Genomic DNA, 22462 nt, shown 5'->3' with positions numbered 1-22462 from the left:
TCCTAACCCGTACGTCTTTGGAATGTGGGAGGAAACCAGAGCACCCGCAGGAAGCCCACACAGTCACGGGAAGAACGTACAAACTCCTTCCAGACAGTGGCCGGAATTGAACCTGGGTCGCTGGCGCTGTAATAGTGTTACACTAACCACTGCACTACCGTGCCTGCTCGTGCTTATCTGATGCTATGTGCCTGTGATGCTGCTGCAAGTTTTTCATTGCACCTGTGCATATGTGTACTTGTGCATATGACAATAAACTTGAATTTGACAATTCCTTTCAACACCTGGTAGGATCTCTACACATGACTGTGTGGCTAAGCACAGCTCAAACACCATCTATAAATTCACCGATGACACCACTGTTGTTGGTAGAATCTCAGATGGTTACGAGGAGGTGTACAGGAGTGAGGGAGATTGGCTGGTTGAGTGGTGTCGCAACAACAACCTCGCACTCAACATCAGCAAGACCAAGGAACTGATTGTGGACTTCAGGAAGGGGAAGTCGGGAGAATACACACCAGTCCTCATTGAGAGGTCAGCAGCGGAATGGGTGAGCAGCTTCAAGTTCCTGGGTGTCAACATCTCAGAGGATCTGTCCTGGGTTCAACACATTGATGCAATCATGAAGAAGATTCATCAGGAGTTTGAGGAGATTTGGTACGTCACCAAAGTATCTTACAAATTTCTAGAGGTGTACAGTGGAGAGCACTCTGACTGGTTGTTCACAGCCTGGTATGGAGGCTCTCATGCATAGGATCACAGGAGGGTTATAGGCACAGCCAGCTCTATCACAGATACAACCCTCCCCACCATGGAGGACATCGTCAAGAGGCAGTACCTCCAGAAGGTGGCATCCATCATCCGGGACATGCTCTCTTCTCGTTACTACCATCGGGGAGGAGATACAGGAGCCTGAAGACCCACACTCAACGATTCAGGAACAGCTTCTTCCCCTCCGCCATCAGATTTCTGAACGATCCATGAACACTGCCCCATTATTCCTTTTTTTTGGACACTAATCATTTAATTTTGTAATTTATAGATTTTTATGTCTTTGCACTGTACTGCTGCCGCAAAACAACAAATTTCACATCACATGTCAGTGATAATAAATCTGATTCTGGTGATCAGGGTGTCTGTTTGGACTTCTATTGCAGAACAGGACTAAACTCTGGAGCTGAAAGGAGAGGAGTGTGTCACGTAATTTAGAGTACGAGTACGAAGTGCCCACCTTGATTTCCTGGATCTGATTGTCCAATCCACCAATGTCAGCGTAAGTCTCCTGTGGAGCCTTCTCAACTTTCATAACAGTCACCAGTGGATCTGTATCGTCAGTCAGCACTCCGATCACAGCATGGACCTAATGCGGAGGACAAATAACACTTGTCATTGTGTGCCTGTGATATTCAAGACTTTTCAGATTCAAGGGCGTACGGCACCTGTAGTCTCTAAAATTAGACAAAGACATCAATGGATGTGTGTGTGTGTGTGTGTGTGTGTGTGTGTATATATATATATATATAAATAATGACCGTAGTTCATAGAAGAGACAACAATTAGTGATGGTCACCACACTATTGAAGATCAGAAATCACTGAGAATCTGTTTGAAAAAGGAGATATTTAAGATTTGGGAATATTCTGGCCACTTTTTGTTAAATAATATTGCAACAGTCTCCATCACAGAACAGTACAGCACAGGAACAGGCCCTTCAGCCCGCAATGTCTGTGCTGACCATGATGCCAATTTAAACTAATCCATCTACTTGCACATGGCCTAAATCCCTCCATGCCCTGCCTGTTCCTGTCTCATAAATAAGATTTCTTTATTAGTCACATGTATATCGAAACACACAGTGAAATGCAACCTTTTTGCGTAGAGTGTTCTGGGGGCAGCCCGCAAGTGTCGCCACGCTTCTGGCGCCAACATAGTATGCCCACAACTTCCTAACCTGTACGTCTTTGGAATGTGGGAGGAAACCAGAGCACCCAGAGGAAACCCACACAGACACAGGGAGAACGTATAAACTCTTTACAGACAGTGGCCAGAATTGAAACTGGGTCACTGGCGCTGTAAAGCGTTACGCTAACCGCTACACTACGTATCTGTTTCCACCACTTCCCCTAGCAGTACATTCCAGGCACCTACCGCTCTGTGTAAAAAAAAAGTGCCCTGCACATCTCCTTTAAACTTTCCCCTTCTCACTTTAAACCTATGCACTCCAGCATTTGACATTTCCCCCTGGGAAAAAAACTCAAAGAACATGCCACTCGCAGCCACTGTTCCTCAACCATCCTCCTGGTCCCTCTAACCCCAGGGAGCACACAGTCACACCCCCTCCCATCAACCGTAGCAACCACTCCTGAAGTATCCCCATTCGTTGGAAGTGTGCTGGTTGTATTGTGTCTGCACCTTTGAGGACAGGCTGCAGATATCGCAGCTGTGAGATCTTAGGACAGGAATGGGGCACTGAAGCTGTCAGCTCAGCATCACCACCAACAACGCTGCTCTGGGGACCTTGCAACCTGGAAGATTGAGATGATTGTGGGACTCTTTAAAAACACTGTATTAGGGTGATACGCAATCTCCTTTTTAACACAATTACCAATGTAATAAAGCAATTTCTAGATGTGTGGGTTCATCATCAAACATATCAGTTAAAAAACTTTAATCCTTCCCTTAAGTAAAAAGGAACCAAGATAGAAACATAGAAAACCCACAACACAATTCAGGCCCTTCGGCTCGCAAAGCTGTGCCGAACATCTCCCTACCCTAGAAATTACTAGGCTTACCCATAGCCCTCTATTTTACTCAGCTCCATGTACCTATCTAACAGCCTCTTGAAAGATCCTATCGTATCCGCCTCCACCACCATTTCTGGCAGCCCATTCCATGCACTCACCACTCTCTGAGTAAAAACTTACCCCTGACGTCTCCTCTATATCTACTCCCCAGCACCTTAAACCTATGTCCTCTTGTGGCCACCATTTCAGCCCTGGGGAAAAGCCTCTGACTATCTACCCTGTCAATACCTCTCATCATCTTATACACCTCTATCAGGTCCACCCTCATCCTCTGTCGCTCCAAGGAGAAAAGGCTGAGTTCCCTCAACCTGCTTTCATAAGGCATGCTCCGCATTCCAGGCAGCATCCTAGTAAATCTCCTCTGCACCCTTTCTATGGCTTCCACATCCTTCCTGTAGTGAGGCGACCAGAACTGAGCACAGTACTCCAAGTGGGGTCTGACCAGGGACCTATACAGCTGCAACAATACCTCTTGGTTCCTAAGTTCAATTCCACGATTGATCAAAGAAGATTACACCAGATCCCTATCCCATATATACATTAATCTTTAAACATGAGCTCACAACTTGGCCTTTTAATTCCATACTGAGTCCTAAATTAATAACTAACTTCAATACAAATGGTGTCAATAATTAATGGCAGGGTGGTTCACCACAAGTTACAATAGAATTAACACGTGGGCCTCATTATTTGTCTTAAATTCCCCATCGTAAAATGATACCATTCCAAATCATAAACCACCACGTGGTATAGGACTGGAGTTAAACACTGGTCAAACTGGTATGGAGAGCAAGCTGCTTTCTTGAAAGAACGTTAGTAACACGTTGGCTTTTCAGGACAATCCTGCAGCTTTGTGATTATTTTCCTGGTGCCAAACCTGCAGGCTCAGTTTTACACCTTGCACTGGTGCGACTGAGCTCACAATGCCGCAATACTGGTTCCACTGTCTGCACCACCAACATCCCCCCCTCCTTCATTTGCTCAGTGTGTCTGTGAAACACTGCATTTCTCTCCCTCCAAGCCTAACCACTATACTACCCCCTCGTTATCTGCAGATACATATAGCCGTGACATCCTCGCAAGGGTCCACTTCAAATATGTTCCAGAGACTCAAAAGAGTGGGAATACATTCGCGGGGACTAGAGTGTGGACTGAGTGCGTGATCCAGGGCCGGGGTCCTGAGTGTGGGCTGGAGTCAATTTCGACAAGATGAAACACAAGCTCGAAGCTATTTACGTACAAGTTATGTCCACGGAAAGGTCACTGCTAGCAGCCTTAGTGTTTTCTGCATTTTTTTGTTATCTGTGAGAAGTCCGTGCCCCTATGCCTCGTGAGTAACAGGGACTTAGTGTACTGCTCAACTTGGCTAGCCTTCTCACCTCCTGCCATAGAACACTACAGCACAGAAAACAGGCCATTTGGCCCTTCTAGTCTGTGCCAAACCTTTATTCCACTAGTCCCATTGACCTGCACCCAGTCCATAACCCTCCAGACCTCTCCCATCCATGTATCTATCCAATTTATTCTTAAAAAATAAGAGTGAGCCCGCATTTACCACGTCAGATGGCAGCCCATTCCACACTCGCACCACTCTCTGAGTGAAGAAGTTCCCCCTAATGTTCCCCCTAAACCTTTCCCCTTTCACCCTAAAGCCATGTCCTCTCGTACTTATCTCTCCTAATCTAGGTGGAAAGAGCCTACTCACATTTACTCTGTCTATACCCCTCATAATTTTGTAAACCTCTATCAAATCCCCCTCATTCTTCTATGCCCATGTCTTTTTAACCAGGTTTCTTGATGACAAGGAAGTGATCACAAGGTACTCAGAGTAAATACTGCACCGTTTTCTTCCATTCTCGTTACTTCCCAACTCATCTTATATCAACACAATTGTCAAAGATGCAAACATCCAGCTTAAGTAAAGGTCAACCCCTGGGTCCGCTTTAAGGCAGTAACTAATGACCTTATGGTTGAGTAGGACGGAGCAGCCCGGCTCAAGCAGATCTTTATCCACGAATGACAGAATGCTGACGTAATGCTCAGAGCCAACGGATGTCGATACAATGGCGTGGTTGTCATCGATGATTTCCTCCAGAGTACCCACGGACATCGGTGTCCCTCTCAGGTCGTCCACCTTCGACCGTTCCTCCTGTTGTCAATGACAAAACCAACAAGTTTCTCTCAAATGCACCCATTCTAGGGATCGATCTATCATCCCCAAGTGTGTTGTGGAGGGTCGTGGCCGTCACGTAACAGTGACAACACTGACCCCCACCTGGTCGGATGACAGCGCTGCACCTACCTGGTTGGAAGACACAACACTGTCAATCAAGGTTTGGCTCCACCCCCACCCATTAGTGCACACCTAATTATTAGATCTTTGACCACCTTTGTTCCTGGCACACTTGACCATTGGCCCTGGACTGGACCACCCCCATCCCTCCAGTACTATAAAGAGTGCCGCATGTGCTTGGTTCTTTCTCTTTTGTCTCTGGGGGACGCTGAGGTAAGCTTTGCACTGCTTAAGAGTAATTCATTAAGGATCCCTGGGACCACAGAGCCGATGCTTGCACTGAGTCAAGGGGTGGCAGGCACCGTATTGTTTCTTCCTTGATTTGTTTGTACCCAGTTTGTTTTTTGTGTGAGTGTGTGTGTGTTGTGTGAGTGTGTGTGTGCATCTCACCCTTGTTACGATTTCCCCCATGTTCTCGATCACCTGTGTGCGAGTAAGTGTGCGTCCGTTCCCGTTCATCCTGTCCCGTGTTTGTCTTTGTGAATAAATCATTTTTAACTCCTAAGACTGTGTCCAGAGTCCTTGCCCTTTGAGACCTTACGAACTTGTCTTAAAACACCAAGGCTGCTACTTATTACCTGGCCAAGAACATAAGGAATGGGAGTATGCTCTTCAGCCCCTTGTCCCTGCTCTCTTATGCAATAAGAACATGACAGATCTGTTACTTCAATGCCATTTTCATGCATTACCCCTTAATTTCCAAAATTTATTAACATCTGTTGAATAGACGACTGACCGAGCCTCCAGACCCTCCTGCATTGAGAATTGTACCAAGATAACATTAGTGGTTCCTCTGAAATCAGCAGCGGCTGTTTAATACAACAGACTGGCACACTGAGCCACTTCGGCAGCACATGAAGTGTCAGTCATGTTGGAGAGACAAAGGACCGCAGATGCTGGAATCCAGATGAAAAACACGATGATGCTGGAGGAACTCGGCAGGCCAGGCAGCATCCGTGGAGAAAAGCAGGCGGTCAACGTTTCAGGTCAGGACCCTTCTTCAGGACTCAGGTTGACCGCCTGCTTTTCTCCACGGATGCTGCCTGGCCTGCCGAGTTCCTCCAGCATCAATCGTGTTTGTCATCAGTCATGACGGTGTGGGATTGGAGTCACACACACCAAACCAAATGAGGGAGACAAGCCTGGGAGGGCAAGGGGCGAGCAGCCAGATGCCTGAGAAACCATCGACTCAGTTCAGAATGTGGAACATCTAGGCTGGCACTCCAGTCTAGGAGTGAAGGAGACTCTGGCAGTCCAGGACACTACTTCTAAGAGAAGGGGGAATATTTCCCATGGCAGTATTTCTCCTCAACCAACACCATTTTACAAAACTAGTCATTATCATAGTGCTGACTGAGAGATAACCATATTCAAACAGGGCGGCAGTTTCCTATATGTGACTGAGCTTCAGAGCTACTGCTCTGGCCACAGAGCCCATTCTGCTGCAATCAAGGGAGCTGTAGCACTTTCTCATGAATGATTAATATCCCCCACAGAAAGCACGACTCTCACTTGGAACTGGCAGAGGGTGCCATGTACCCTCAATCTGGTACAGGAGGGAGCGTGGATCTGGGGCTGGGGTGGAGGCAAGTGGCTGTGGTACAACTGAGAGCCACAGTGCTCTCCACATCTAAGGGACTTTAACCTGATTGACAAGATGAACAGCTTGTCAGGCAACATCTATGAGGGGAAATGGACAGTCGATGTTTCGGGTGGAGACTCCTGACCTGAAACGTTGACTGTCCATTTCCCTCTACAGATGCTGCCTGACCTGCTGAGTTCCTCCAGTATTTTGTGTGTTGCTCCAGGTTCCAGCATCTGCAGAATCTCTTGTGCCTCCAACGTGAACAGCTCAGTTCTTGCCCTAAACAAACAGCATGTGGACGTCGAGGAATACATCAAAGGCTCTGGAGTCGCCAATGAAATTTGTATCCTCAAATCCAAGAAGTCAAGGGAAACAGAATCAGATGCCCTCTGGTCACATGGGAACTAACGTGGGGGTAATTACTGTCAAGTTTACAACCCCTCCTGTGCAATGGTATGGTGCATCACATTTAGTCATTTTTGAGCACAAACCTCTTGCTTCTCTTCAAGTGGTTTCATTTGTTCCTGATTTCTGATGAACTCTTCTTCCATTAGAAGATAATCTTTTATCCGCTCCAGTTTCAGTAATTTCAGACGGCACTGTGTATGAGGGGTCACTGTTGGCATAGAGCAAAGAGGTGGGATTATTCTTAGGACGGATTTACAAAGGATTTTAGTTGCCGACGATGCTTTACTGATGCACCTCACCTATTCTGGAACACACAAGCACGTACCACCAGGCTCAAGGACAGCTTCTACCCCGCTGTTATAAGACTACTGAATGGTCCCCTTGTATGTTAGCAGCACGGTAGTGTAGCAGTTAGCGTAATGCTATTATGTCGGGGTTCAATTCCCTCCGCTGTCTGTAAGGAGTTTGTACGTTCTCCCCGTGACTACATGGGTTTCCTCCGGGTGCTCTGGTTTCCTCCCACATTCCAAAGATATACGGGTTAGTAGGTTAACATGGGTGTAATTGGGTGGTGCGGGCTCGTTGGGCCAGAAGGACCTGTTACCGTGCTGTATAAAACAAAGTTTAAAAGTTTAAAGGATGGACTCTTGACCTCACAATCTACCTCGTCATGTCCTTGCTATTGTCTGTCTGCCTGCACTGCAATTTCTCTGTAACTGAAACACTTTATTCTGCATTCTGTTATTGCTTTTCCTTTGTACTACCATGATGTACTGTTGCGATGAAATGATCTGTACAGATGGCATGCAAGACAAAGCTTTTCACGGCATCTCGGTAAATGTGACAATAATAAACCAATTTACCAATTGCAAGACTTAAGCTGAACTGCTTCTCAGCTGTACCACCAGTCAGAATTGTTCTGGTTCAGATAGAAGAGGTAAGTCCAGCAGGAAAGCACAGCACAGCAAACAAATGGTATAGAGTAATTGAATTAAACCCCAGCTGAGCATGAAATCAAAAGGAATCAAATCAAACCACGCATGAAATGAATTGAAAGCCACACTACCCCCATGATTCAGAAAACTATTTCATGCCAAGGCAGGAATACATAAATGTTATGTAGTTGATGTATGAGTTCAGTTGAATTAAATCCAGCTTGGGAGGCTTAGTGTTACAGAAGGACAACAAGAATCGTATACATACATTAGTAATTGAATAGTACATTCTCTACTTCATAGAGAAGGAGTTCCAGGACAGAAACTTCAGCCCAAAATCAAGCACCCACTTACATTAACCCTATTTTAGTCTTATTTTTTATTCTCCCCACATCCTCAACGACTGCTCCCCAGACTCTCCCACTCACCCACACACCAGGGGCAACTTACAGTGGCCAATTAATCGACCAACCCAAATGTCTTTGGGATGTGGGAGGAAGCAAGAACACCTGGACGAAACCCAGGCAGTCACAGGGAGAACGTGCAGACTCCACACAGACAGTGCCCGAGGTCAGGATGGAACCTGGGTCGCTGGAGCCACGAGGCAGTGGCTTTACTGGCTGCACCATTGTGCTGCCTCTTCAATGTTTTGCCTGGGTAAGACAGGGAGAGGACATGAAGCAAGGTTCCATACGGGTGAATGAGAGGAGTAAATGTATGAATTTAGAAGGAAATCCCAGGGGCATCAGGTATTACACAGAACAGGTCATCTAAGACAGTTAACAATCAAGTCTTCTGGGAACAAAAAAAAGCATGTTGAAAAGAATGTGGAATGTTGTAGAGGCAGGCAGGTGACTTGGCATTTTTGGGATTATGGGAATGTCGTTTGTCAAACCAGTCCTTGGATTGGGGTTAACAGGACACCCCTTGGAAGCTTTATTTGTGCTTTATCTTTCAGACAGAACACTAAACCCTCGTCACTTTTCTAAAGCAGATGCTAAAAATCTCACAGAACATTTTTTGAAGTTATTCTCTGTGTTTTGACCAATATCTATCACCTTAATCAGTATCATTAAAACAGATGATCTGATGAGTATCACACTGCTGCATCCTTCCTGTGTTACAACCATGACAGCATGTCTAAAAGTTCTTTACTGGTCGTAAAGGACTTTGGGATATTCTGAGATCATGAAAGGCACAATAGAAAGGGAGGTCTTTCTTCCTTTAATTCACCTCCAACAGCAGCAGCAAACCCCCTTCCTCATTCCAAGTACTGCTAACAAGGTTAGGCAATGTCCTGGGATATAAAAGCTTACCCAGGGGCAACTTGCTGGCAGCATCTGGCCCTTTGGTTTTCTTCTTCTTCTTCCCCACTCTCGTTGGCACCGGTGGCTCGTACTTCTTCTTCTTATCCTAGCACAAGCAAAGGAGTTATCTTTTGGATTCCACGCCACAGCTTTGTACAGGTTGAAACTCTCTGCTCTGGCATTCCGTGGTCTGGCATGGTTTGAATCTGGTGCCATTAGCTTGCAAAGCCGCCACCAGGGCAGCTGTATTAGCAGCGCCAACCTTGTGTGTGTTTGTAGTTGAAATTTATTTTGTTTTAAATTTTATTATACACGTATGTTTCAACAGCAATAAGAGATATCTTTAATAGTCACAGGTACATGGAAACACAGTGAAATGCATCTTTTGCGTAGAGTGTTCTCGGGGCAGCCTGCAAGCGTCGCCACGCTTCCGGCACCAACATAGCATGCCCACAACTTCCTAACCTGTACGTCTTTGGAATGTGGGAGGAAACTGGAGCACCCGGAGGAACCCCACGGAGACACATGGGGAGAACGTTCAAAATCCTACAGACAGCGGCAGGAATTGAACCCAGGTCGCTGGTGCTGTAATAGCATTACGCTAACCGCTACACTAAGGACAGTACACTACAGGTCCTAACCAGCTTACCATCACCTGACTTACATACAGCTCGTACATACGAGCGGGCGTTTGGGAGACCGACGGGATGGATTTGCCGCCTGCTGTGGGCATCTTCTGCCATGCGGCAACTTGCTTTGTGGCCGCAATTCCGACTTGCAAACTGTTCAGGTTACAAACAGTTCACAGAAACGGAAGGCTGCCGTAACCGGGGGACAACCTGTACAGATTTTAAATTGTAAGCTTCATATTATATTTCATGAAACAATAAAAACTATTTCTGATGACATTTTATTTTCTGTTTTAAGCTTCATTCTACTTTTTATGACAATAGCAATACATACAGAGAGTGAACTGGCAAGCCTCGGGGTGAGGGATATGTTTACGTCGGGGGTCCTTGGGCCGATTCCTGTTGTCCTGCACCAGTCAGGTCCCAAGTGTGCCGGACTGGAGAGTTTCAACTTGTAGTTAGATTCTGACAATCTGATAGCAGCTAGCATGTGATCAGAATCAGATTTGTTATCACCAACTTAGATGATGTGAGATTCGTTGATGCAAAGACATAAAATTACTGTAAATTACAAAATAAAGGAATAACGAAGTAGGATTCATGGACCGTTAAGAATCTGAGGGCAGAGGGGTAGAAGGTGTTTCTTAATGTCATTTCACAAAGAGGTGAGCAAGGTAACGGCCAAAACAGTCGTGTCTCAGTTGCTAGACCAGAAGCATCTGTGCAGTCACAAAAAACGCCAGCGGAGAAGGAGAAAGAACGAAGGTGACAGGGTCCCCCAGCTCATGGAATATTCAAAGGAGTGTCAGGGAATGTCAGACTTCTGGGATTGAGCAGCAGGCGTCTTCCCTCTTTAGTTTATGGAAAAATGAGAGGACAATAATATTCAAATGCATAAACTTCTCAGCAGACGTGATCAATGGATGCCGGGAGACTGTTTCTGCTGGCAGGTGAACCTGGGACTTGAGCCACAGTCTCAGGAGAAGAGATTGGCCACTTAAGACTGACCTGAGAAATGTCTTTATTCAGGTGGTTGTGATCTTTTGAATTCTCTGCCTTAGGACTATGGATCTGTGAGGAACTAATTCAAAACTGATAATGATCGATTTCTGGGGACCCAGGGAATTAAGGGCTCTGGGGGTACAAGAGAATGCAAATGCTGGAATTTGGATCAAAATATAAACTGCTGGAGAAACTCAATGGGTCAGGCAGCATCTGTAGAGGGAAATGGGCAGTTGATATTTTGGGTCAACACTGCCAGTCCAGATGAAGGGTCTCAATCTGAAACGTCGATTATCCGTTTCCCTCCACAAATGCTGCCTGACCCGCTGAGTTCCTCCAGCAGTTTGTTATAGTAGTGTACAGGGCGGTACAGTGGTGTAGCCGTTAGTGTAACGCTATTACAGCACCAGTGACCTGGGTTCAATTCCGGCCGCTGTCTGTAAGGAGTTTGTATGTTTTCCCCGTGTCTGCATGGGTTTCCTCCAGGTGCTCCGGTTTCCTCCCACATTCCAAAGACGTACGGGTTAGGAAGTTGTGGGCATGCTATGTTGGTGCCGGAAGCATGGCGACACTTGCAGGCTGCCCCCCAGCACGTTCTCAGACTGTGTTGGTTGTTAACGCAAAAAGACGCATCTCACCACGTGTTTTGAGGTACATGTGACTAATAAATAAATATTATTATATTATTATTATTTTTCACAACCTCTTCATTTTTTCTTGACTCCTTCCCCAACTTCCCTGTTTTTTTTCCATTCACTAAAAAGCTGTTGTTCTCTCTTCAGTTCTGGAGCAACAATAACCCCCTCTCTCTCTCTGCAAATGCTGCCAACTTTTTAAACTTTCTTTCTTTGAGGCTGATTCTGTTAAATGTACATTTAAAACATTAGTTGCCAGGGTGGTACTATTGAAGGATCTTATTATAGTTTGAGTTATCACAACAATGACCACAATGAACAGCGATAACAGTCTAAACACTCACCTTGTCATCTTTCTTACCACCTCCAGCTCCGTGACCACCACTTTGGCTCTGACCCTAAGGGGGAAGAAAAGACAGTTCAGTACATAAGGTGGGAAATGCAACAGCGGTTCTGATTAGTCATGATCTAATTGGGGATGTCACTGATCGGGTCCACAGGATTCTTGAGCGGGAGGGAGAGCAGCCAGAAGTTGTGGTCTATGTTGGCACCAACGACATAGGTAGGAAGGGGGATGAGGTCCTGAAGAGCGAGTTCAGGGAGCTAGGCAGAAGACTGAGGAACAGGACCTCAAGGGTAGCAATCTCAGGATTGCTGCCGGTGCCACGCGACAGTGAAGACAGGAACAGGAGGAGGTGGCAGATAAATGTGTGGCTGAGAAGTTGGTGCAGGAGTGAGGATTTTAGATTTCTGGATCATTGGGATCGCTTCTCGGGAAGGTGGGACCTGTACAGAGAGGATGGGTTACACCCGAACTAGAAGGGGGCCAATATCCTTGCGGTTAGGTTTGCTAGGGTGGTTCGGGAGGGTTTAAACTAGTTTGTGAGGGGGAAGGGAACTGGAGGAGTAGGTCAGAGGAAGAAGGGGATGGGGAAAAGTTAGATCAAACAGGTAGAGAGGCTTTGGGGAAGGAGAAGCAGAATACAGGCTATAAAAGTAGTAAGGTAGATGGACTGAAGTGTGTTTACTTAAATGCAAGAAGTGTCAGGCATAAGGGAGATGAACTGAGGGCTTGGATAAGTATGGGGGACTATGACATTGTGGCTATTACTGAGACGTGGCTGACGTCAGGGCAGGAGTGGATATTGAATATTCCTGGTTTTCGTTGTTTTAAGAGGGATAGGGAAGGGGGGAGAAGAGGAGGAGGGGTGGCGATACTGGTCAGGGACACTGTTACGGCTGCGGAAAGGATGGATATTGTAGAAGGATCATCTCTAGAGTCCGTATGGTTGGAAGTAAGGAACAAGAAAGGAGCAGTTACTCTACTAGGAGTATTCTATATGCCCCCCGGTAGCAGTAGAGATATAGAGGAGCAGATTGGTAGGCAGTGTTTGGAGAGAAGCAAAAATAACAGGGTTGTTATAATGGGAGACTTCAATTTCCCAAATATAGACTGGAACCTGCTTAGTGCCAAAGGTTTAGATGGGACGGAATTTGTTATATGTGTCCAGGAGTGATTCCTGACGCAGTATGTCGACAGGCCGACTAGAGGGAATGCCATGCTAGATCTAGTTTTAGGAAATGAACCGGGACAGGTGAAGGATCTATTGGTGGGTGAGCATTTGGGGGACAGTGACCATTGCTCCATAACCTTTAAAATTGTCATGGACAGGGACAGGTGCAGAGAGGACAAGAAGATATTTAATTGGGGAAGGGCGAACTATGAGGCTATAAGGAGAGAACTTGGAAGTGTAAATTGGGATGTCCTTTTTGAAGAGAAATGTACTATGGAGATGTGGTCGATGTTCAGGGATCTTATGCAGGATGTTAGGGATAAATATGTCCCGGTGAGGCAGAGAAGCAATGGCAGGGTGAAGGAACCGTGGGTGACGAGAGAGGTGGAATGACTAGTTAGGGAGAAGAAGGTAGCATACATAAGGTATAAGCAGCAAGGTTCAGACAGGGCCCGTGAGGAATATAGAGTAGCGAGGAAGGAACTTAAGAAAGGGCTGAGGAGAGCTAGAAGGGGACATGAAAAGGCATTGGCTAGTAGGGTTAAGGAAAATCCCAAGGCCTTTTTCATGTACGTGAAGGGTAGGAGGATGGCTAGGGTAAAGGTAGGTCCGATTAAAGACAAAGGTGGGAGAATGTGCCTGGAGGCAGCGGAAGTGGGAGAAGTTCTCAATGAATACTTCTCTTCGGTCTTCACCAAGGAGAGGGGTCTTGATGACGCGGAAGGGAGTACTGGTAAGGGTAATGTTCTCGAGGTTATAGATATCAAGAGAGAGAATGTGTTGAAGTTGTTAAATAATATCAAGACAGATAAATCTCCGGGGCCTGACGGGATATTCCCCAGGCTGCTTCGAGAGGCGAGGGAGGAGATTGTTGAACCGCTGGTAAGGATCTTTGCGTCCTCGTTGTCCACGGGGATGGTGCCGGAGGATTGGAGGGTGGCGAATGTTGTCCCCTTGTTCAAAAAAGGTAGTAGGGATAGGCCAGGGAATTACAGACAGGTGATCCTTACATCTGTGGTGGGTAAGCTGTTAGAAAGGATTCTAAGGGATAGGATCTATGAACACCTAAAGAATCATGGACTGATTAGGGACAGCCAGCATGGCTTTGTGAAGGGAAGATCTTGCCTCACAAGCCTGATAGAGTTCTTTGAGGAGGTGACGAGGAAGATTGATGAGGGTAGTGCGGTGGATGTGGTCTATATGGATTTTAGTAAGGCGTTTGATAAGGTTCTTCATGGTAGGCTTCTTCAGAAGGTCAGAGGCCAAGGGATCCAGGGAAGCTTGGCTGTGTGGATTAGGAATTGGCTTGCCTGTAGAAAGCAGAGGGTTGTGGTGGAGGGAGTGCCCTCGGATTGGAGGGCAGTGACTAGTGGTGTCCTGCAGGGATCGGTTCTGGGACCTCTACTTTTTGTGATATTTATAGATGACTTAGATGAGGGGGTGGAAGGCTGGGTTAGTAAGTTTGCAGATGACACTAAGATCGGCGGTGTTGTGGATAGTGTGGAGGGCTGTCGGAGCTTACAGAGGGATATTGATAGGATGCAGAGCTGGGCTGACAAGTGGCAGATGGAGTTCAATCTGGAGAAGTGTGAGGTGGTACACTTTGGAAGGACAAACTCCAGGGCAGAGTACAAGGTAAATGGCAAGGTACTTGGCAGTGTAGAGGAGCAGAGGGATCTGGGGGTTCATATTCACAGTTCACTGAAAGTTGCCTCACAGGTGGATAGAGCAGTTAAGAAGGCCAATGGGATGTAAGCTTTCATAAGTCGTGGGATTGAGTTTAAGAGCCACGAAGTGATGATGCAGCTTTACAAAACTCTAGTTAGACCACACTTAGAGTACTGTGTTCAGTTCTGGTCACTGCATTATAGAAAGGATGTGGAGGCGTTGGAGAGGGTGCAGAGATTTACCAGGATGCTGCCTGGATTTGAGCGTATGGAATATGAATAGAGGCTTAAGGTGCTAGGGCTTTATTCCCTGGAAAGGAGGAGGATGAGAGGAGACATGATAGAGGTATATAAAATATTGAGAGGAATAGATAGAGTGGACAGCCAGCACCTCCTTCCCAGGGCACCAATGCTCAAGACAAGAGGGCATGGCTTTAAGGTTCAGGGGAGATGTCAGGGGGAGGTTTTTCACCCAGAGAGTGGTTGGTGCATGGAGTGCACTGCCTGGGGTGGTGGTGGAGGCAGATACATTGGACAGGTTCAAGAGTTTGTTGGATAGGCACATGGAGGAATGTGAGATAGAGGGATATGCGGGAGGAAAGGGTTAGATAGTGTGAGGGTGGTTTGATGGACGGCACAACATGGTGGGCCGAAGGGCCTGTTTTGTGCTGTATGGTTCTATGGTTCTAATTGAATAATGGAAGTGGCTAGAATAGACTCCTGTTCCCAATCAATCCTTGAAATGCTGCTAGGACAGGCAATAAACACTGTTCTTCCCAGCAACACCACAGGCAAAAAATGAATAAAGATACAGAAAACACACCGGCCCACAGAGACGTCTGTGCGCGGCACACATCTACACACAGAGACGTCCGTGCGCGGCACACGTCTACACACAGAGACGTCCGTGCGCGGCACACGTCTACACACAGAGACGTCCGTGCGCGGCACACGTCTACACACAGAGACGTCCGTGCGCGGCACACGTCTACACACAGAGACGTCCGTGCGCGGCACACGTCTACACACAGAGACGTCCGTGCGCGGCACACATCTACACACAGAGACGCCTGTGCGCGGCATACATCTACACACAGAGACGCCTGTGCGCGGCACACATCTACATTCAGCAGATACGAGGAATATTAACAGGTTAAGGAGATTACTTTCATCTATCTGTGTATGGCTCACAGATCGCCTTCATTGAGACAGATCAGACCCTCATTTTCTAACAAGCTATTTCATCGTTTCCAAGTGATTTTCCAGTTCTTTCCGACAGAACCTTCCCATAAAACGAGAGTTTTCCTTCATTAGAATCCAACAATATAAAATTCTCAAACTCTGTATACCACTTATCAACATAAACAACTATCTCTGTATAACACACGTCGACCTAAACAGCTGTCTATGAAAAACACACTTCTACAGAAACAGCTGTCTGTCAGCACCTGAGAAGTGTTTACGGTTTCAGGTGTAGATGAGATTCCCATAATTGATTTTGTCAAAGAACTGCCGGGTGTTCATCAGCCTGAACATCAGCCCTTTGTCTCTCTTCACAGATGCTGCCTGACCTGCTGGGTATTTCTAGCATTCTCTATTCCTTATCAAAATAAAATGTTCTCTCACAACAAAGCATAACTATAACCAGTGATACAGCTGCGTCAGACAATGGAGAACTCTGGTCACTTGATCGACAGCCACAGGGTGCAGGGTTGGGGCAAAGCACAAATCCCAATTATCAAACTAAAAATTCTGATTAGTTGGAAAGGTTAATTCTGCTCCTATAAGAAAGTTTGTATTATCTCCTGATGTAACAATGTCAATTTTTGTTTGATACAATCCTATGATGTTCATCAGGAAGCTTTACAACATTGAAGGAGGCTAATATAAGTGTGAATTATTGTTGGTGATGCTACAAAACACTAGTGGGAAGATCATAGCACAGAAGACACCCTCTCAGCCCACTAGGTCAATGCTGAGTGCCTGCAAACATACCCAGTTCTATTCCCACAGCCATGCATGTTTATTTCCCTCCAATTTTCTTTTAAATTATCTCTGCTTATTCTAACCCCCTGAGGATCTGGATCACCACCAGTGGCTGCACAAAAATAGTCCTTCCTTAGAGAAACAAAGGGCTGCAGATGCTGGAATCTAGATAAAAAACACGATGATGCTGGAGGAACTCAGCAGGCCAGGCAGCATCTGTGGAGAAAAGCAGGCGGTCAACGTTTCGGGTCAGGACCTTTCTTCAGGAAGGAGGTCCTGAAGAAGGGTCCTGACCCAAAACGTTGACCACCCGATGTTCTTCCTTACATCTCCTCTGTATCCCTTCCCTAAAACTTCAGATCTGTGTAATGTTTATGGTTCTTAATTTTTTTTTGCATAACATTCCCCAAAAACAAGGTTACCTTCATGTGAATAAATATAAGTGTGCCCAATAAATTTGAATGCCAATCAACAGCACGGCGTAAGACTGCTTTCTGCAGAAAACATGCTGTTTCTTAATATGAGGTAAATGCCATTAAAAAGAAGTCTTTTTCCCAGGGTTGGGAAATCAAGAACTAGAAGACATAGGATTAGGGTGAGAGGGGAAAGATTTAATAGGAACCGGAGGGGCAACTTTTTCACCCAGAAGGTCAGAATATGGAATGAGCTGCCAGAGGAAGTGGTTGAGACAGGTACATTAACAACATTTAAAAGACTCTTAGACAGATACATGGGTAGGAGAGGTTTAGAGGGATATGGGCCAGACGCAGGCAAATGGGACTATTTTAGATGGGAATCTTAGTCGGCATGGACCAGTTGGGCTATGTCCGTGCTATGTGACTCTAATAAGGTAATGGGAGTCAGTAACAGCCACTTGAGGCACTGAAGCACATTAAATGGTATCTGCCTCTTGCACCAATACAATAACAACACTGGTTTTCTTGTATTAAATATGCCAGTTGTTCCACAAAGATAATGTCAAAAATAACAGAACACAGAACACTACAGCACAGTACAGGCCCTTTGGCCCACAATGTCGTGCTGACATTTTATCCTGCTCTAATGTTCCACAAAGTAACATCCAAGAAATAAAATGTCAATGGAGAGGCTGGGACTGTTTTACCTAAAGTGAAGGAGGTTGAGGGGTGACCTGATGGAGGTTTATAAAATTATGAGGGGCATAAGGTGGATGGTCACAGCTTCTTTTCCCCAAGGTTAGGGGAGCCTAAAACTAGAGGACACAGGGAGGAAAGATCTAAGGGGCATGTATTTCATACAGAGGATGGTGTGAATATGGAACGAACTGCCAGAGGAAGTGGTATAGGTGGGCACAATTACAGCGTTTAAAAGACATTTGCATGGTTACATGGATAGGAAAAGTTCAGAGGGATAAGGGCCAAACGCAGGCAAATGGGACTAGCATAGAAAGGCAACTTGGTTGGCATGGATGAGTTGGGGCCAAAGGTCCTGATTCAGTGCTGTATAACTTCATGAAACCACATTCCATGAGTTGGTCACAATCACAGACAATGTTAAAAGATTAAGAAAATTTTCACTCAAAATACCACAAATTTACCCATAGGAGCTTCTCAGCTCAATGTTTTTACACCTTGCTTGCTCTGAGAGCTCTGTAACTTATAGCAAGCTCGAAAATGCCAGGACAGAGCACACCTTTCAGCAAACTTGCTCAAACATCACCCTCCTTTCCTCAAATCTCCGCTTCTCCTTTCTCCTCCTTTTCCCCTCCCTGTCCCCCTTTCTCCTTCTCTCCCCCCCTCCCCCTCTCCCACCCCATTTTTCTCCCACACTCTATTTCCCCTTCCTCCCTCACTCCCCCCTCCCTCCCTCAATCCCTCCATCCCTCCCTTCCTCAATCCCTCCCTCACTCCCTCCTTCAATCCTTCTCACTTCCTTCAATCCCTCCCTCCCTCAATCACTCCCTCCTTCAATCCCTCCCTCCCTCCATTCCTCCCTTCCTCCTTCAATCCCTCTCACTCCCTCCTTCAATCTCTCCCTCAATCCCTCCCTCCCTTCCTCAATCCCTCCCTCAATCACTCCAATACCTCCCTCCCTCTACCCTCAATCTCCCTCAATCACTCCCTCCATCCCTCACTCCCTCCTTCAATCCCTCTCATTCCCTCCTTCAATCTCTCCCTCAATCCCTCCCTCCCTCAATCACTCCAATACCTCCCTCCCTCTACCCTCAATCACTCCCTCCATCCCTCACTCCCTCCTTCAATCCCTCTCACTCCCTCCTTCAATCTCTCCCTCAATCCCTCCCTCCCTCAATCACTCCAATACCTCCCTCCCTCTACCCTCAATCTCCCTCAATCACTCCCTCCATCCCTCACTCCCTCCTTCAATCCCTCTCACTCCCTCCTTCAATCTCTCCCTCAATCCCTCCCTCCCTCAATCACTCCAATACCTCCCTCCCTCTACCCTCAATCTCCCTCAATCACTCCCTCCATCCCTCACTCCCTCCAATCCCTCCCTCCAATCCCTCTCACTCCCTCCTTCAATCTCTCCCTCAATCCTTCCCTCAATCACTCCAATACCTCCCTGCCTCTACCCTCAATCTCCCCCTCCATCCCTCATTCCCTCCTTCAATCTCTCCCTCAATCCCTCCCTCCCTCAATCCCTCCCTCAATCCCTCCAATACCTCCCTCCCTCTACCCTCAATCTCCCTCCCTCCCTCCGCCGGTGGGGGAGGGGCGATGAGTTGACAGAACCGTCGCTGCTGCCCCGACCTGTCGCTCCCTCCGTCCCCGAGCGGCGGCGCCACCCCCGGACTCCCTCCCCTCCCTCCACCCCTCCCCTCTCTCCCCCTCCCCTCTCTCCCCCTCCCTCTCCCTCCGCCACACTCACCATCTTCTCCTGCCTTCGCCGTCACCGTCGCTCTGGAAACACGTCACCGCGGACGGCGGCCGAGCGGCAGAACCGCGTTCAGCTGGACGTTTCGAAGCGTCCGCCTGCGCCCCCTGCGGTGGGAGGACTGGATCTGTCGGTCCCGGGGCAGGTCCGCTGGCAGTGCCCGGAGCAGGTCCGTCTCCTCAGCGGCACGCAGGACACTTCAAAACCGAGCACTTTAGGGCTGTGGTTACCATAGTAACGTAGGAGATGCAGGAAACAATTTGTGCACAGGAAGCTCCAACGACACATAGAACAGGAACAGGCCATTCGGTCCACCATGTCTGTGCTGACCATGAAACCAATCTAACCAATCCCATCTCCCTGCACATTATCTATGTCTCTCCATTCCCCTGTCTGTTCATGTCTCTGCATAAATGCTTCCCCCACCACCCCTGGCAGTGCGTTCCAGGCACCTACTGCTCTCTGTGTAGAAAAGTTGCCTTGCAAATCTTTAAACTTTCCCCCTCTCGCCATAAATGCGTGCCCTCCAGTATTTGACCTTACCACCCTGGGGAAAAAGACTCTCTCTACCCTGTCTGTCCCTCTCATGATGTTATAAACTTCTGTCAGGTCACCCCTCAGCTCCAGAGAAAACAACCCAAGTTTGTCCAACCTCTCCTGTTAGCTAATACTCACTAATCCAGGCAGCATCCTGGTGAACCTCTTCTGCACCCTCTCCAAAGCCTCTATGCCATCCCTGTAGTGTGGAATTGGTATTGGTTTATTATTGTCACTTGTACTGAGGTACAGTGAAAAACTTGTCTTGCATACCGATCGTACAGGTCAATTCATTACACAGTGCAGATACATTAGGTTAGTACAGAGCGCATTGATGTAGTACAGGTAAAAACAATAACAGTACAGACAAGAACTGCACACAATACTCCAAATGCGGCCTAACCAAAGTTTTATACAGCTGCAAAGTGACTTCCCGACCTTTATATTCAATGCCCCAGCCAATGAAGACAAGCGTGCCATAAGCATTCTTTACCACTGTGTGACCACTTGCGGAGAGATATGGAAATGCACCACCACAAGATCCCTCCGGACATCAATGCTCCTCGGGGTCCTGCCATTTACTGTATACTTTCCTCTTACACTTGACTCCCAAAATCCATCACCTCACTCTTGCTTCCCCTGGAAAAGTTAAGAGTTTACGTATTTTAATCGAATGAGGGGGAATCAATATCAGCTGGACATTGATTACATTGAGCTGAGGATAAGATGGTGGACCCGAGCTTCCAGTTTGCAGGAACTGATTTGGATGCCCAGTGTGTCACGGACATCAGCCTCCCCTCCTTGGACTCTTGTCTTTACCTCTCGCTGCCTTGGTGAAGCAGCCAGCACAATCAAAGACCCCACCCACCCGGGACATTCTCTCTTCTCTCCTCTTCCATCAGGTAGAAGATACAGGAGCCTGAAGGCACGTACCACCAGATTTAAGGACAGCTTCTACCCCACTGTGATAAGACTATTGAATGGTTCCCTTATACAATGAGATGGACTATGACCTCATGATCTACCTTGTTGTGACCTTGCACCTTATTGCACTGCACTTTCTCTGTAGCTGTGACACTTTACTCTGTACTGTTATTGTTTTTACCTGTACTACATCAATGCACTCTGTACTAACTCAATGCACTGTGTAATGAATTGACCTGTACGATCGGTATGCAAGACAAGTTTTTCACTGTACCTCGGTGCAAGTGACAATAATAAACCAATACCAATGTGGTTAATAAAAGCTACAGAGAACTTGCTTGCCTGACAGCCATTAGCTACTCCATAGTTAGGGACATCTTTAGTAGAATTGTCATTAGGGTCACAAGAACAAACTGGCAGGACATGGAATTCAAATCTCGGAGCAGGATGGGGCATTAAGGAAGCCCGCTGATTGGCAAAGCCTCACTGACCCTTCTGGATTCCTGACAGGGTCTTTCCCTCCAGCCTGGACACAAACTCACAATCTTTTGCCTCAGCACCCTTGGTCCCAGGTGACTCCATTTAATGTTTGTGCCCTGTTTCCCTGCTGCTTCAAAGTCAAAGTCAAAGTTGAGTTTATTGCCATATGCACAAGTCCATGTGTCCACAGGCGCAATGAAAAACTTGCTTGCAGCAGCATCACAGGCACATAGCATCAGATAAGCAGCATTCACAAGAAAAACACAAACACAATTTTTGCAAGAAAGAACACAATTAGAACAAATAACCACAAAGTCCATTTTAGCGCAAAGTGGTCACAGTGTTGCTAAACTGCAGTGATTAGGGTTGTGCCGGTTGGTTCAAGAACAGAATGGTTGAAGGGAAGTAGCTGTTCCTGAACCTGGTGGTGTGGGGACTTCAGGCTCCTGTACCTCCTGCCCGATGGTAGCTGTGAGAAGATGGCACGGCCTGGATGGTGGGGATCTTTGAGGGTGGATGTTGCCTCTTTGAGGGTGGATGTTGCCTCTTTGAGGCATCACCTCCTGTAGGTAGTCCCGATGGTGGGGAGGGATGCGCCCATGATGTATTGGGCTGAGTCCACTACTCTCTGCAGCTTCTTACGTTCCTGCATATGGAACACTCTGTGGGTCCCATCCACAGGTGCCCATCACTTGACCGAACAGACCTATCAGAGGGCCAGGTTTGGCAGATATGTGGTCTATGGAGGCACCTAAGGTGATCCCAGCCTTGTTCCAGCCTTGGTTCAGTGGGTCAACAAGGGTGGATCTTGAACCACTAATGAAGGTGCTCCCACAGTGCTGCTGAGGAGAGTGTTCCATGATTTAAAACTAGCAATGAAGAAAG

At 47.0% G+C, this 22462-nt stretch overlaps 1 protein-coding gene across 1 annotated transcript in view; it reads right to left on the bottom strand.

Annotated features, from left to right (window-relative positions):
• LOC127569132 (26S proteasome regulatory subunit 4) overlaps positions 1 to 19708 on the bottom strand; it is a 33324-nt gene extending 13616 nt beyond the window's left edge. Inside the window, exons 1-6 of the mRNA XM_052013509.1 lie at positions 19631 to 19708; positions 11943 to 11996; positions 9342 to 9438; positions 7174 to 7298; positions 4768 to 4953; positions 1232 to 1360 (exon numbers count right to left, since the gene is read on the bottom strand). Of these exons, the coding sequence (XP_051869469.1) occupies positions 1232 to 1360; positions 4768 to 4953; positions 7174 to 7298; positions 9342 to 9438; positions 11943 to 11996; positions 19631 to 19633 (594 nt within the window). The 5' untranslated portion in view covers positions 19634 to 19708. The remainder of the gene's footprint in view (positions 1 to 1231; positions 1361 to 4767; positions 4954 to 7173; positions 7299 to 9341; positions 9439 to 11942; positions 11997 to 19630) is intronic.
• Positions 19709 to 22462: the final 2754 nt, after the last annotated feature.

The sequence above is a fragment of the Pristis pectinata genome, chromosome 1, assembly GCF_009764475.1.
Source record: "Pristis pectinata isolate sPriPec2 chromosome 1, sPriPec2.1.pri, whole genome shotgun sequence".
Taxonomy (NCBI): Eukaryota; Metazoa; Chordata; class Chondrichthyes; order Rhinopristiformes; family Pristidae; genus Pristis; species Pristis pectinata.
The sequence above is the reverse complement of the archived record's forward strand: the minus strand, read 5'-3'. Positions and strand labels throughout refer to the sequence as shown.